General features: G+C 44.2%; 1 protein-coding gene across 3 annotated transcripts in view; it reads right to left on the bottom strand.

Moving 5' to 3' along the window:
- Positions 1-4,007: 4,007 nt before the first annotated feature.
- The window catches only part of lpgat1 (lysophosphatidylglycerol acyltransferase 1), a 33,005-nt gene continuing 20,202 nt past the window's right edge, over positions 4,008-16,810 (bottom strand). For 2 of the 3 annotated variants that reach the window (XM_029257582.1, XM_018743452.2), the window contains 2 exons: positions 6,760-6,866; positions 4,008-5,457 (listed from right to left, as the gene is read on the bottom strand). In XM_029257582.1, the coding sequence (XP_029113415.1) occupies positions 5,306-5,457; positions 6,760-6,866 (259 nt within the window). In that variant the 3' untranslated portion in view covers positions 4,008-5,305. The remainder of the gene's footprint in view (positions 5,458-6,759; positions 6,867-16,810) is intronic. The other variant, XM_018743453.2, reaches the window with a different exon arrangement.

Here is a 16,810-nt window from a genome sequence, read left to right as displayed (position 1 = left end):
GCATGTTAAGAGCGCTACATGGTGGAGTAATAGGTAGCACTGCTGACTTACAGCTTCTGGGCTATCAGTGGAGATGTGGGTTTCAACGGGTCTGTACAGCCCCTGCGTTCACATGGGTTTCCTCGAACAGTCCAAAGACGTGTTTCAGATGAACTGCACACTGCCCGCCGTATACGAATGCGAGTATGAGCGAGATATTGTCCTGTGACGGACTGGCAGCGCTGGCCGTCTGTGTCCTATCTCCAGAAGCATGAGACGCTTTACAACCCCGCAATGGACAGACAGTCATTGCCCATACGTGGAGGGAAGGAAGGGCGAGTGCTGAAAATTAAATTTCTGGGTAGCGTTTTGGTGGAAAAACCACTGTCTGCTAGGACGATGCATCACAGCAGGTGGAGCGGAGTGAGGATGCTGCCATTCCTGGCTGCTGCTCTAGATTTCACAGCCTTCGTGGACACAGCTGGACATTCCAGTGTTTGCTGACTCAAGGGGAACCTGCCAACCTCAGAAAAGCAAGCTATGTGCTGAGTACGCCCAGCTGGAGCCCAAGGGCACTCTTGTTCTGCAGTCCCCTGCTTCGACAGTTGTGCGTGCTACATATTTTATTGTCCTTGTGCCATTCCAGTATTTCAGTGCAATTCACATGTAAGGTCAGACCACTTTAGAACCGTCACTAAGTCCTTAAAATAAGCGCCTGTTGGGGGAGGTCCTGGACCGTATGGCTTCCTCATTCTTGAGTCTGGCTGCTCTGTTCATACTATTGACATACTTCATGCATGGGGCAGGTACTGGAAGACATTGGATTGGTACGGAAAGAGGCAATAATGGACACATATATAGATGTTTAAAGAAGTGTACATACTAACACATACACCAGATAACGGACATTGATGACACAAATATGTCAACTTTAATATTAATATCCAGCCTTGTAACTGGGTGCCAAGTGTGAATGCACCTCTATAGTCAATCTGCATGACTGCTATGACAGCAGAGGAAAAAAAAAAAAAAAAAAAAAAAAAAAAAACCTCATCCATGTCATCAAGATAGCAGCTGGTTATAGAGCTGAAAGTACTTAACTACTGAAAAATTAATGGTGTTAATATAAGATTCAGAAATCCAGCAGATTGACAGGAAGCCACACAAATCAGGCGCACAACTTGTTCCTTTGCCCCGTATGGAGTAAAAGCTGTAAAGTATATTAAAGATTTCCTTACCTGAGAGAACATTGACATACAGTCTCTGGTAACGCAAAACTGTTTAGTAACCAAGCTTAACTCATAAGGACAGACTTCATGTATGGGGGGGTGGGGAAGAAGGGAGGGGGGAAAAAAAAGCTGCTCCATTTTTATGTAAGAAGATTTATTGTAATGGCATTGTGAAACAGGGTTTGCTTACACTTGATAGTCACAATCTTAAAATAGTTATTCACTAATAAAATGAGTCTCTGCTTCCATTCAAGATTCAGTCATCTTTTCACCTTCAAAAGTGGAAATATATCATTTTATACAACACACACAGTGATTACTAAAACAATTATAATGGCATTGAAAATAAACTGGTTAAAAGATTTGTGGACGTTATGTTTTCCCCAGAAAGCCGGTGCCACAGGGCAACCCATGTTACACACCTGAAGGTATGACCAAGGTACACGGCTACCGTGATGTGGTATCCTCAGTTAAGGGTTCAATCAATTGTAATTACTCAGGTAACAAAACCAAGAGGCCACAGTTTACAACTCAAAGTTAAAAATTAAAAAAGGTTCAGTACGGTGCATTACACTGAAAACCACAGCGGAGACTTGAGGTCAAAAGTGGTGTATCCACAAACAGGATGTTCATCACTGCTCATAACCAACATGTAACCATCTGAATGCTTGAAGCACTTGGGCAGGAGTTAATGTCACAGCCACAAAGCCATGATTGCTTTGGAAAACCCAATTTCTGGTCCAAATGACCGTTTCCAACTGAGATGCATGGTTAAATGGTCATTTCCGAATTAAGATCACGGTGACCGAGTCATCGGTTACGATTGCCCGAGTCACCACTAACCACTCGAGAGTCACGTCCCCTTGTTCATTACAACCACTCTGAAGCACCATCTCCCTCACCCTTAGAAATTCATTTTCAGACAAAGAGCAAGTCCCATTTGGCCATTAAGCCAGATATATCACAGACTTTAAGGCCATCTTAGAGTGAACAAACATCTTTCAGGAAGTTAGGAACCAATCAACATTAAGTGGGCTAGCTGAATTACATGTTTTAAAAAAAAAAAAAAAAAAAAAAAAAAAAAAAAAAAAAAAAAAAAAAAAAAACTGAAATGAAGGTAAGCAAATCAGAAGATGGAGGGGGAAGAAGAAAAAAAAAAAAAAAAAAAAACTGCAAGGGAGCCACAAGGCTCATTTTACATTGTTGGTTTCAGGAAACTGGCAGTGTTTCAACAGTCCAACAAGAGCAGGATGACAGTTAACCTTTGACTAATAGCTAACTGTTTGTGGAATACATTTAGACTGCATAAATAGAGGAAAAGCAAATGATCAAATCAGACCTTCTCAGGCTGACAGGCAGGTGTGTGAGCTTGTCAAATTCCATGTCAAACTCATCAGCGGAGCCAACACTCACCTCCAGCGTCATGTAAACATTTCAATGATGTTCATACGAAAAGAATCCTTTGTCTTAAAAGCAATCTGAGCACACCGGACTGAAAGCGCTTTGTACATAGCATAGTTCGTGTTCCAAAGGTCAATTCTATGTATAAATTGCAAAGTGCAATGACACACAACACCTTAGAATCCCCAAGACAAAGATCATTCCCTTTAGCACACAAGTGTGCCTAACAAAGTAAACAATTCTGAGGTGTATTGACTCGGATAAGTACAATTAAAAGCCACCAGTGAACGGACTGTTTTCTGTAACCACTGCAGTTATCACTTTGCTTGTCTAAAATTGGAGGTGGAAGGGGTGGGAAGGAGAAGAAAAAAAAAAAAAATGCATTCACCCTCCTGAATTGTAGCCACTACACATGGTCATAAAATGAGGAAAAAGGAATATGTGTGTGAGACTACTGAACTGCAAATTTAAAACCTTTTTTGTTGAGGGAAAAAAAAAAAAAAAAAAAACCACTTATCTGACAAAACTGAAAGAAGGTGAGATTTAACTTTGTTCACCACCACATATTTTATGTAAACTGTGGATTAACTTTGGAGAAACTCAAGATCTTCACCGCTGATGCAAATTAGGACAAATGTATAATTACCTGGCCATTTGTTCAAATTCTTAAAGGAACATAAAAATGTTCCTACTGCAGAGTTTCAGCTGATATGAACAATTAATTGTACAAGTCATGTAAAACATGAGGCCAAGTAAAATTAGTATTTTACAACCATCGCACACTAGAATTGTAAGGGTCAGAAGTAATTGCCTTCATATCACATGGTTTGTAAGACGGTATTGATCAAATTTAGAGCCACACATGGGGAGCACCAACAACGCTTCATTTCCGTCAAAGAAAGGTAAGCAGCTATGCAGGTCAATGGGGAATGAACAGGTCCACACAGCAACGTGGACACAGGAGAAATGCAGTGGAGAAGATTTGGTCCTAAAACCATCACCCGGGAGTCAAACAGTACTGCTTCAGTCAAAACATACTGCAAAATGCAAGTGTGAACAAACCTGACAAATAGAACTAAAACTCTTCATTTACCCATAATCAGAGAGGCAGTGGATGGAATAACCAATGAAGCACATTAATGAAATCTATTCTTAGAGGCTGAGACACATCATGAGGTGAGGAGGGAAGCAGCATATCGGAACTGCGATACATATTTAACGGAAACAAAATATTTCGGTCTAAAACAGGCCGGACTTAAATACGACGTCCTAGCAACAACGCTTTCTGCTCCTGCTCTTATAGAGAAGACTGAGCATGACTCACGGTTCATTTCAAGTTATTAAAACGAGAGAGACAAAAGAAAAAGATGCCAAACACTGTGGGTTCTCACACGGGGGTCACAAAAAAAAAAAGAAAAAAAAAAGGGGACCAAGTATTTCACACACTCACATAGGCAGGTTATGCTGTCAAGTTACAGTAACACCTAAAATTTTATCCGCCATTTCCCCAACTTTAGAACGCAGACAAAAATTGGTTGAGTTTTTAAAATACATTTTCCCCTCCCACAAAATAAAAGGTTTCTCCCGTCTAAGCTTATGGCTTAAATATTTGAAACAGTGTTCTATGCAGACATTTCAGCAATCCTGGGGCATCTGCCAGATGCATCTAGGCAATATCAGCAAAATGTCAGCTTCGCGTGGCACAGCTGCACTGTGGCTGTCCGCAGGGCTGATGGGGGCGGACACACCGGGGTCCAAAGGCTGAGACTCGCCACTCCTGTGTCGCGGGAGGAGCGTGGATTGAGCCCTGCCCTCACACCGTCATGGGCACGCAGGCCTTGCTCTGCTGCTGCCTCGGGGTCTTTGCTGTGGCCAGCCCTCCTCTGGACGACAAACAGCAGAGCCGGCCAATGTGCCATCGTACCGCACAGGTGACCGGTGTAAACACGTACACCGTCAGCCAGAGTCAACTGTAGGTACTGGAAAGGAAATGTACAGATAACAAATGGCTGCTGAAAGCACACATACAGCAACGATGGACATACTTCTGGGCGGTTCCGGAGACAGATGGGTGGAAGGGCACAATGGAACCATAGTGCAACTGAGATGAGGAGGCCGAGACGACAATTGCAGTGGAGCACGCACCCCTCCCAGCCGAGGAGCACCAGTGGGCCACAAAGTTCTGGGTGTTCCATGTTCAGCAAGCCTCCGATCCGCGTACCCAAAGGAACGAGTCTCAAGTCGGGCTGGACCGCCTCCGTTGGGTTTGAAAGGAAGGAGAGCGGAGGCAGCAAGAGCAAAGGGCCGTCTTCAGTCAAGCCTCCAAGAACTCAACTGCTACGTCTACGCGACAGACTAAATGAAATCCATGTCCTTCTTCGTGTTAATCCTGAGCCTTATTTCAAATAGTGTTTCTGTATGCACATTTGCATCACTGAGTGTGTGGGTGTACATCTGTTGATGCGAGTCTTGCTCTCTGTGTGTGTGTGTGTGTGTGTGTGTGTGTGTGTGTGCGCGCACGCATGCAGGCACATGCACACACATGTTAAGGGGAAATGTGGTTTGCACAGAAGTACCCTTTTCAAAGCCTCGACTTTGCAAATTTACATTCACACATCAAGAGGAGGACTTCTGGGTCAGAGACTGATCAAGGTTCAATCTTTGTCCATTGGACTCGTCTTCGAATCTCCACGGAATTAAAAGAAACAGCAGTAGAAATACTTGAGAATATTGTACCACATGTAGCCAGATGCAAAGGCAAGTGACTGTATAACACAAAGCCACACAGGGTCAAGTGTCATCTCCTTGGAAACGGCTTGTTTCTGCCCTTTAGGTGGTGGGAATGCCCCTAGGGGGAGGAAGAGAAAACAATGAATAAATAAAACTTAAAAAGAGGGTAAAGACCTGATAATTGGACACAGATCAAAATTTCTCCTTCAGAGCCCAAGTGCATCGAGTAGACGAAAATTACACCGACTCCCCACGCAGGGTCCGTTCTCATGCATGCATTTGTCTCAGATCATTTCTAGCTTGTCTTTTAACAGTACATTTTCAATTGTCATCAGTAACTGCTTGTCCAGCACAGGGTCTATCCTGAAAGCAGAGTGTGAGAGGCAGGACACACCCTGGACACACACCCACCCACACAGTGCTGTTAGCGGTGCTGTAGTGTTAGATGTTTGACACTAGGCGATTTTTGACCCCAAGACTAGAATTTGAATCAGTCTAAGGGTATTCATGTTACTAAAGCGGTTCAGTTTATGGTCAATTTCAAATGTAGCATTAAGGTAGGAGAAAGGTTCAGATTCTACCTCCTGCTGTAGTACCTTTGAACAAGGTACTCTGAAGAGCTATGGCAAAAATTAAATTGATTTATATATGGGCAAATTACCATATGCAGCTGAACAAGTCACTTTAGAGATGTTTCTTGTAAATGAGTTAATAGTATTAAATGTTTTAGCTGTGATTCACATTGACCAAATTTACACCACTGAGGGACAAAAACCCTTTGTGCCTGAGACATCAAGTGCATCTCTAAAACATCCAAGACAAGCAGTTTTGTTTGAATAAAATACTTTGAGAAAGTGACTGATTGCTTGATGGGCAAAAACGCTGTACTGAACAAGTTTATCGAATGAAAAGCATATAAGCCACCGTACTGGTTTTCCATAGTACAGGACCCCAGTATGAGCACTGAGGGTGCAACACCAGAGCCAACTGTAGTTTTGTTGGAAAGGAGCCGAAAAACAATATTGTCCAACACTGAGATGTGCACAATTACTAAACACAAAATGAAGCCCGACTAAGAGCCAATGGCAGTTTTCCTTTATTGGGAATGCCCTATATCCATCTTATTCCTTCTACAAATTTCCTGGCTCACATCAGGCCCCAACTCTCACTCCACCAGTATCAGTGCATCCTGTGCGATATGGTGTCAGAGCTAGTAAACCTAGGAGTGCCACTCGTAGCACCAAGCCCTTCTCATGTGTCGCCACCATTTCCCTGTAGGACTTAAAGCAGAAACACAAACCAAACGAGTCCCTGTGCAGAGAAGGGACAAGGCCCAACTCCCCTTGCACTTATCACCTAGCAACAAAGTGTGTGTGTGTGTGTGGGAAGAGGCAAAGAGGCGCTGAATGGCAGCGCAGACCTGTTTCGTAGAAGTGGGCCAGGAGCTCCTCCTTCTCCACAAACCGCTGGTACAGCCAGTCCGTCAGTGGCTCCGTCTCCACCGGGACCTCCCTGATCGGGTAAATCCTGCAAGAGGCATGGACACCGTTAGAGGGCAGGTCGAAGCTGGCAGACCACCCTTGGCTGTTACAAGTGACCACTGATTTTCTGGGAAGGACAAAGAACATGAAGATGGATTGAAGCGTTTTATATATCTAAAAAGTCAGAAATGGACATAACGAGCTAATAAAGGCTACATCAACATGGGAGATCTCCCTTAGCACAACTTGAAAAGCGCTTGGGGTGGTAGGGGTGAAAACATCCTTTAGAAGCTGTGCTGTAAGAGCATCATTTACAACCGGAAGCTTCACCAAGGCACAATACTTGACCTAACACATAAGCAGCCATATTAATAATAAATAATAATAATAATAATAATAATAATAATAATAATGTTTCATATTTAAACTAAATAAAATGACAACTATTGCCCCATTTTAGCCAGTAGATGTCCCCAGAAGGCAGCAACAAATGCAAAGCTGGAGGGTGTCTATTTTAAAAAAAAAAAAAAAAAAAAAAAAAAAAAAAAAAAAAAAAAAAAAAAAGATCCTTGACCCTTCCACGAGACAAACAAGAGGACAAAGGTAAAATCAAACAAACACCAGAACTGCAGACATTGACATTATGTCACTACAGCAAGGAGGAAGAAGGGGGGGGGGGAAGAGATATTGAGAATTACTTGACCACAATCCTTTACTCTCCAAGGAAGGTTCTCTTTCCCAAGGGTTACCAAGGGGAGGGTGGGTAACCTAAGTAACAACAGCTCGTGTATCAAGTATTCCAACAGCTCTGTATAACCCTGAGAGGCCAGGCCCCAACAGGTGTAGTCAGCACTAGCAACTCACTGGCTCCCACTCATCTCCAAGGCCAAAGCAATGCAGAGAATTGCGCTGAGAAACGAGCACCGACGCCCAACCACTCGCCCCTCGCCGCCGGGAGAAAGACAGGTCAAATCTACATCAGATAGTCTGGCCCAACGATTCCTTTGTTCGATCATCCACACTTAGACCAATTTATTCCTCAAGTTGAGGTGTCTGTCAGTCATTTGTAAATGAGCTCAAGACAGAGCAGAGTCTAAGAATGGGAGGGAAACCTGGCTAAAAAGGCCTTCACACCCTTCCAGGTGTCCTACATGAAGATCACGGTAACGGGTAGATGGTAAGAGTCCTGTTAAAAGGGAATGGTAGAAAGCACACCAATCACCAATAACTACACCAAGACCCTTTGGTGTCGGTCACCAACTCTATACCCACAAAGCACATTCACTTTAGAGCTCATATGTGCAGTGTTTTAAAATATGTTGAGATGTATCACAGCAATGTCTAACGCCAGACACTAACTCATTCTCCATGAGGTCTAACCATCTTTTTAGGCGTTTTAAACAAGGACAACCGACCGCCACATGCAGGGCAAGAATTTTGCCCAGATTTAAGGGGAAACTATGGAGGGTTTTTGCATAGTTACCCATACTGTACATAACGACAGTGTCAGAACGATGAATGTTTGTTTTCCTCAAACTGTTTCAATTGTACATGCGAGCAAGCAGGACGGACATTCCAGTTAATGCGTTTTCCAGCCTTGCCTTCTCCTTAAGAGCCTTCAAATGGCCTTCCATTTCCTCGCACGCTACCGCGTCCTGACGAACCGCACACCATTCCAACGTTATGCAACGCTCCCCGTGTTCCATATACAGCGGTGCAGTCATTGCTGTGGTAACCACATTTTGCCCAGCTGGAGGAGGGAATAAGTGCTAAGGATGCACGTTGTCTTCAAGTTGGAAACGCAAGCCCTTATCCTTCCCGTATGGTTCTGCTGCTCCTCTAATGGGCCTTTCAAGGGCACTTTAAACTTGCAAATCAAGAACTCAAAGGGACATTTTATTCATCATACAGGCATGAATACTAAAAACAGACAAATAAGCATCTCAATGACTACGCAACCAAAAGGAAGACTCCCCTGCTTCCAGTTGCACGAGTTTCACTTTTCCTGGTCGTCACCCCCTGGCTTCGGCAAATGAGCGATGGAGAATGGGTAACCAATAACTCTGGTTTCCGTCCCACACGCTATTTGCCGTGCAATTATTTGAACATGACACAAGTCTGCTCTACAACTCTTATTACAGGCTGTAGTTCGCCAAACCGCAAGCGCCATGGTACTTAATCCAAACACCGTCGGCAATGCATGTTGTGATTAAAGGGACGGACAAGCAAACCGAGGATTGCGCAGAACACACTTCCCGTAACACCCCTTTGGAGCCATGAATCACATCCACTTGAAACTGATGCAGTGTCACAAGACTTAATATATATATTTTTTTAAAAAACAGCTCAACAATCATTTTGACAAACTGAAAAAAAAAATAAAAGCAGCTAGTACATGCAGCAGCTAACAGAGAGCAGGGTATCAGACACTCCTTTTGTTACAGAGAGACACATGGGCTTTCAGACCCTGTAGGTCAAAGTAAAAATAACTGTTGGATGGAAGCCACGATGTTTGGCACCTATGAGCAAGTTCGACAGCTTCAGGTGTTCTGTTTGCACAACTGGGGAAAGAAACATTAGATGAAGGGAAAACACGAGCAGAGCAGGGCAGCCCCTCAGCTCCTTGTTTAAGGGGAAAACAAGCTGTCGTGAACAGTGCTGCAGGCCACTGGGAAAGCATCATGTGAGCAGCATGGGTCTTGTCTCCCTGCATGTTGACACTTAAGGCAGGAGAGAAGGGGGAGGGGGAGAAAAAAAAAAGGCTCAGCAAGTTCCAAAAATGGGGCCAGTTCTGACTGAGAGGTCCATCTCACACAAAGCTGTACGAAGAGGTGGCTTTGGAGCCCGCGTTAATTACGAAAAGGTGCAAGTGCAGCATTAGCTTGCTGAAGCGTCAGTTACTACAACTCATTCTGCAGTTACTAACTGCAGCACTTTTATAGCTGCATGTATGAAATGGGTAATGAACACCTTCCATATTACCTTGCAAGCCACACATTGCCATTGTGAGACCCCTTGCTTTGGTTCATCACTAACGCAAAGACATATGGGGGGGGAATAATTTTCCCAAAACATCTACCTTCCAGTTCCCCCCCCATTCAAGACAGTAATGTCAGGACTGCCATGGAGTTTCATTCAACTGTCGGACTGGATATGACGCCGAGCCCGTTGGCGGCAGAAACACTACCTCCGCTTCTGCTGCAAGTTTCCGCCGGGCAGCGACTGGAGCAGTAACCTGAAACCCCACAGCGGAGACAGTTGGCAGCAGCTTCGAGATTGGACCTGCCACTGCTTTGGCTAGACGCATCCCGATCGCCACTCCAGACAGTCCACCCGGAAGGGAATGCCAACAGACAAAAACACGACCGCAGGAGCAGCCCTCTCGAATATATACTGAGAAACCAGATTGTTTTAGTGAGCCTCAAAAGATAAGTGACCTAATGAAACGTTAAGAATATAACATCCCTCTGCCCCGTATGCATTTCCTTCATTTCCTCCTTGCAGAAGGCTTATCTGCCCCTGTGAGGTATATCTGTTTTCACAGAGGTCACCACATCAGATAGCTCTACAACTTAGTGCTGCCTTAAGCAGTCTCCATGGCAACCAAATAAACAGCTTGTTTGCACCGTTCGCTTGCAACCTAATCAGATGGCAAAACTCAAGCCACAAGTCTCCCCTTTTAGCCACAAAACAAAACTCCCCTGAATTACAAAGGCCATAATCAAACTCAACAAGCACAAGGGGAGATCAAGTGCAGGCCGGAAAAACCGGAGGGGGCGCGCGCACGCACGCACGCACTCCTCAGCTGGGTCAGAAGCGAAGATCACAGCATATTTCCTCAAATGCAGTCCTGTACATCTCACAGTACTCATCTTTCATACCAGTTAAAGAAATCTTGATGCCTTTACCAGCTAAGAACTAAAACACGCCCCCAACTAATCTGAGGGCAGACACACAGATTACACAAAAACAGGTAGGCATTGCAAAAGAAAAAGGTAAAAGCAAACAGATCTGCGCCATGTCAAACACGACCTCTTGCTCCACCCAAAGAGAGGTTCATGACACCAACTTGGAAAGGGAACTTTGCTAGTTGGAGTAGCACTGCTTTGCTCTGCTCCAGCACAACCGAGTGAGGAACTTACCCCAAACCGCTGCAGTAAAACAGCACGTTGCGCAAATAAGTCAAACTGTCAGTGATTTTGACGTGCCAGCGAAGCAAGTAATTAACTGCGGGGGGGGGGGGGGGGGCGCGATAGGCTCAGCTGGCAATGGTAAATTGCCCCCCCAGCTCCTGTTTTTGGGATGGGGGCCAGCAAGGGTTTGCCGCATTTTAGAGAAACTGAGGACCACAGACTGACAGGCTCTGAAAATGCCTCCGGAACAGGGCTCACGCGGCTGCTCCGAGACCACCGACCTGATGAACCGACTAACCCTAACCCACGTCAACATCCCCGAGCAGGGCACAAACACCGTATCGCCGACAGCGAAACGGACAAGTGGTTGTAATACAGCTTGCGTACTACTCATTAAGCCTCGCTTTCTTGGAGGGGTGGGGGAGAAGAAAAACACCCACTCCGTCCTGGTAAAGTCATAAATCACACAAATACCATTAACTCAGGGGCACGCTGTCGTCAGTCAATATTTGCTAGGAGTTCGAAGCAACACACACTTCGATGTCCAGCACAAGTGACGGGACACTGTGCCTCAACTCAAATTCTTGGTCTTCCCAAAGTGACCCCGGTCCACCGTTGCGCAACGCGCTCCCACAGCCAGAACAAAAACGCCAACAGTACACTTTCCCCCAATGATTCAAACGCATATTTGACACGTGTACCAACAAACTCTACGCTAAACACCATTTCAAAAAAAGGTCGGCGATTCAGAAAAGCTCCTTATGTACATCAGGGCGCACACTGCAAGCTTTCCTAGATAAAGCATCTCCAGGAGCCATTTCCACCAACAGCCTCTGTTTCTGTTCCACTCCACAGAGATGCTGTACTGTTCAGTTTTTGGATTCCAAATCCCCAGGTCCCCAGTAGCAGAGGCAGCTGGGGGGGGAGGAAAAAAAGAGCTATTTGTGACCGTGATCTCAGGCAGCCAAAACATATGCCAGTTGTGCGATCGGGGTGGCACCCGGTAAAGACTTCGTTCCCGGAAAGGTCAGCTTTGTCCGCACGACAACAGAGCAACCTGAACGACGGCAAAAAATCTTATTGGTCCATCAAGATCAAGTGTGCCGGTGAGAAAATAAAGGCCCGGAACTGCGCGTTTAGCAGTAACGGCAGAGCAACACACCCACTCAACGGGTCCTGTCAAAACAGAACCAGCGGCACGACTGGCAGCGTGTACCATGTCTCACTCCCCATCTTACTTGAACAATCACCTCTTCCTAGAAACCAGCACATGAATCTTCTAATCAGTTATAGCAGATCCCATGTAACAGATAAAAATGCATTATAGAACCAAAAAAAAAGGACAAGAACAAGTCAATATCAGGTAGAATATTACAATGCTGTTTCAAAGAAAAAACAAAAAAGCTGGGGAAAGTGTCAGAAGTGCACAGATGTTGGACTAAAACAACTACTCTGGTGTGTAACTGAACAGTAAAGACCTACTTCAACAGGATCAGGACAATTAGGGTTCTGCAACAACACTAAATGTGACAAACAAGGTTTCTGACATAAACCTTGAATACAATTCTATATAGGAATTTTAATAAAATAAAATAAAAAAAAAACCCACCTCTTCATCTGAACCCTAAGAGTGATATTGCTGCACACTGCCCAGACACATGGAGAGCAGGTGCAGAGAAAGGAAGGAAGAAAAAGCCTGATGACAACAGAAGCCAAACGCAATAAATCACATCACCTTTCCTCACGGTTGCGCCAGCAGAAACGCACACGCTTGCGAAAACCATAACCTGGAACCGGAAAAAGGATTAAGCAATTTCACCATATACCCAACTCTCCCCCTGGCCTTAACATCTGTCAAGGTCCATCATGAATACGTTAATACTGCTCTACAAGAAAGTAAAAATACCAACCACTATGAATTATTTCCACGCTAGAAAACATTGTATATAAAGCAAACATTTATTTAGCTGATGCTTTGTTCAATGTGACTGGGAATGTTAGGTTTGTATTAGATCTCCTTACAATGACCTCCCTATTTACAGATTTTTTAAAACCACATCATTTCAGGGTGCAGCAAGAATGGGATGTAAACCCAGTCAGTTTCATTGCAAAGCGGTTTCTGTAAGTGCCAGGCCACCCGCTTCCCTGAAAAGCAGGTAGGTTGCATCAAGGGATCAACCGATATCTCCACGCAAATGACAGCAGGGAGGCAGGCCACATATACAGAGAAGCTGAACAATTTGCGTATCAGTCCGGGCAGAAGGAGCAGGAACAGTGAAAAGACACCGATCCCTGTCGTTCGGTCTCCTGACGGCTGGGGACATTTACCCAGCGTGACAGGATTGCATTTTGGCAAGCAGTTACGACGCACACATTGCGCTTTAATTAAGTATGACACGTAGCCTCTATAGTCCTCAAGCCATTCCATGGACACAAATCTCTCTCTCTCTCACACACACACACACACACACACACACACACACACACACACCATCTGAAACGGCTCATCCCATACGGGGTCACGGGGAGCCGGAGCCTAACCTGGCAACACAGGACACGAGGCCGGAGGGGGACACACCCAGGACGGGACGCCAGTCCGTTGCAAGGCACTCCAAGCAGGACTTGAACCCCAGACCCACTGGAGAACAGGACCCGGTCAGGCCTGCTGCGCCACTGCACCCCTGACTTCAGGAAATCATTACGTTCAACATACATGACCCTTCACAGAAGTTTCCTCAAGTTTACCATTAGAGATTCCGTAAGTCTTAAGCAACTATAAATCTTATTCCTGTAAAATTTAGAATTATCTAGTGAAAGTTGAATGTATAAAAGTTAAAATATAATGAACTGTTCTTACTGCTACTACATATATGTAGAAAAATTAAAATGGCGAGGAAACATTTATACAGGCCTAGGTTTGCTACTATAATCCCACATGCAATTCAAAAATGTTATACTGATGTTTAAAAAGGCTATATTGATGTGATGGGATGAAAAGCTATGGGCATTCATTCTATTTTAATGAAACATATCTTTCCTTTTGGCATGAGGCATCATTTAGGGTGATTTTCAGGTAAACTTGGAAAGGGCTCGAAACAAGTACACATTTTTCCCGGCATAAGAAATAACTGAATAAGTAATTCTATCTGGTTGTAATTACACAACGCTAAAAAGACTAAGTTTAGCGACGCTGATTTTTGCATTGATTACGATTAAAGTTTACAAAAATACCACTAGTTCTACCAGTGTCAGTTTGGTACTTCACAGCCACTGGAAGATTCAAGAAGGCACCAGAACATTCCAGAAAGCATCAGATCTTCAAAGGTACTGAAATAGTCGGTGCTCGGAACCTGGTGCCAAAATTTGCTAAGTTCGAGAACGAGGAATACTTTTCTAAAAACAGACAGACATAGTACAAACCAACGCCAAAAGTATGCTTAATCTAACAAAACTGAAGGGAAAAATGCAAAAAACAAAGACATAAAACTTAGTGTTGGGGTCATTTTCAGAATTTATTCACATTTATTCATGTAGCAGACGTTCTTCTCCAAAGTGACGCACATCGCCAAAAAAAGCCTGCTTGGAGTTCGAGCCGTTAACAGGGATGTGTGTATTTTCGAGGAGGAAATGGGCTGACCGTTCGGACCAGGTGAGGGCTGTCAGAGCATCGAGTGCCACAGACAGCAGTGTATGACGACACACCTCCAGGATGTGGAGATGGAGCTACACTTATTGAGTAAAAAGATGTCACAGCGACAAGACCAAGACACTACCCGCAACACAAATTTTCTCCCAGCTCCACAGCTTCATAAAACACAAGCTGCTGTTTCTTGTGGGGAGGAGCCATTACACAGAGGGGTGTAATACCATGGTAAGATGTTCGCATGTAGGTTTTCCACTCTTATGATAGCAATCCATGCAGCAGCTTAGGAGGAGCTTGCAGGGGCCGACCCCGAAGAGGACCTTACAGAGAAGGCCCCCCCCAGGAGAGGCACCCCAAAGAGGGGACGATTGAGGCACAGTCCTGCCAGAGACCATCTCAGGGAATTTAATTAGCATCCTAATGAGTCTTTGCATTTAATCTGGAGAAGTGAGAAGCCCTGCTGGGAAAAGCCTCATTGACTATGAGGAAGATGAGCCACGAACAACTACACCACACGAACTGTAAGGGATGGAGCCACGTTCACCCCAGCGGTCACACAAGAGCCATACGATCAAAATCCTTCCATTTAGAAAAGGATGACAGGTCAGCTTAGCACATCTTAACACTTAAAAGATTAGTTAAAACTGATTACCAGCTAAATAACCACTAATTTTCCCCAAGTTACTTCTTGTAAGATTGCTGTTCACTGACAATTACTTTTCTAAGTCCTTAATTTTTATAAACACTCAGTATCAGAGCTGAATACTGAGCTTTCCCAGGCTTGCTTAGTTCTCAGTAGTACAGCAGATGTTTTGTAGAAGTACCCTTTCATACTCTGGACCTCCGGTTTATCAATTACCCAATGTGGACTTTGACATAATGGAACGTGTTGATTTCAACATGGCAGTTGACACAAAATACGGTTCAAGTCAAGTGACCGCGTCAACACAGATAAGCACAATCAGGGATGCTGGCCGAAACAAAAAGCTTTTCACGTGGATAAGAATTCTCTCGAACCAAGACAATAAAAACCTACCTAGAGTGAACAGCACGAGTCCAAGATGCTACAACCAACCAACTTACATTTACAAATATTTGTTGAACTGACATTTTCTTGAAAGTGACTTACAACATTAATGTACCTACAATTACTTACCTTTTTATACAGCTGGGTAATTTTACTGGAGTAATTTAGGGTAATAACCTTGTTCAAGGATTCCACAGACAGAGGTGACACTTGAACCTGTGACCTTTGGGTCCAAAGGCAGCAGCTCCAACCACTACGCTACCAGCTGTCCCTTTAGTGGACATACAGCAGTGCTTAACACTGGTTACCTTACAAAGAACTCAGGTTTAAACCCAGCTCCTGGTGCAATAGACCAAGGCATTTATGCTGAACTGACAATTAAAATTACCATGATTTCTGAAAGGATAAGTAATTTTAAGTGGCTTAGTGTACAAACCTAACATGGGGCAGCTGGTAGCGGAGAGGTTAGAGCAGCTGCCTTTGGACCCAAAGCTGGCACTGCTTTTCCTAAATCACTGTTGTAAAATTACCCAGCTGCATAAGTGTGTAAATCATCGCAAAGTTTAACTTTATAAGTTCCTTCGGAGGAAAGTATCAGATAAATGAATAAAAGTTCCCTTGGACAATGGAGTCACCCAAGTAGTAGTAATTACCATTACAGTCTTTATATATTTACACACTTCTTTCATACATCAACAAGCAGTTAAATTCTGAAGGGTATGGCTGTATTTACTACCCCCCCCCCAACAAAAACAGCTGAGCAAGGGAACAACTGGATTTAACCAAAAAATTCTGAACTCTATACCTCTCCTTGCTGACAATTTTGAGCTTAAGTGTAAAAGTCAGTCTGACCGAGGATAAATGTTTGACCAAAGTTTGATGCATGTGTTGCATGTACGGGGGGGGGGGGGGGCAGACGGATGGACTCTGGTGCTCCTCTAAGGTGGTGTGCGGAGCCCTATGCGCCTGCTTTTTGCACACCATCACAATTCCACCCGTTTGCATTAAAGATATAACCTACCCTTGACCGTCAGACTCGTTTCATTGTTGGCTTTTTTGTATTCTATTATTATTAACTGGGATAGAAGCTTAAAATGGTGCCAACTATAATTAGTTAGTTATTACAGTAAAGAGCAGTAGTACCATAGCAGTGCAAAAGCATCTTAGTATTAAGCTTTAGAAAAATT

This window comes from Scleropages formosus, chromosome 1 (assembly GCF_900964775.1).
Source record: "Scleropages formosus chromosome 1, fSclFor1.1, whole genome shotgun sequence".
Taxonomy (NCBI): Eukaryota; Metazoa; Chordata; class Actinopteri; order Osteoglossiformes; family Osteoglossidae; genus Scleropages; species Scleropages formosus.
Note: the sequence above shows the minus strand (reverse complement) of the source record. Positions and strands in the feature narration are given on the sequence as shown.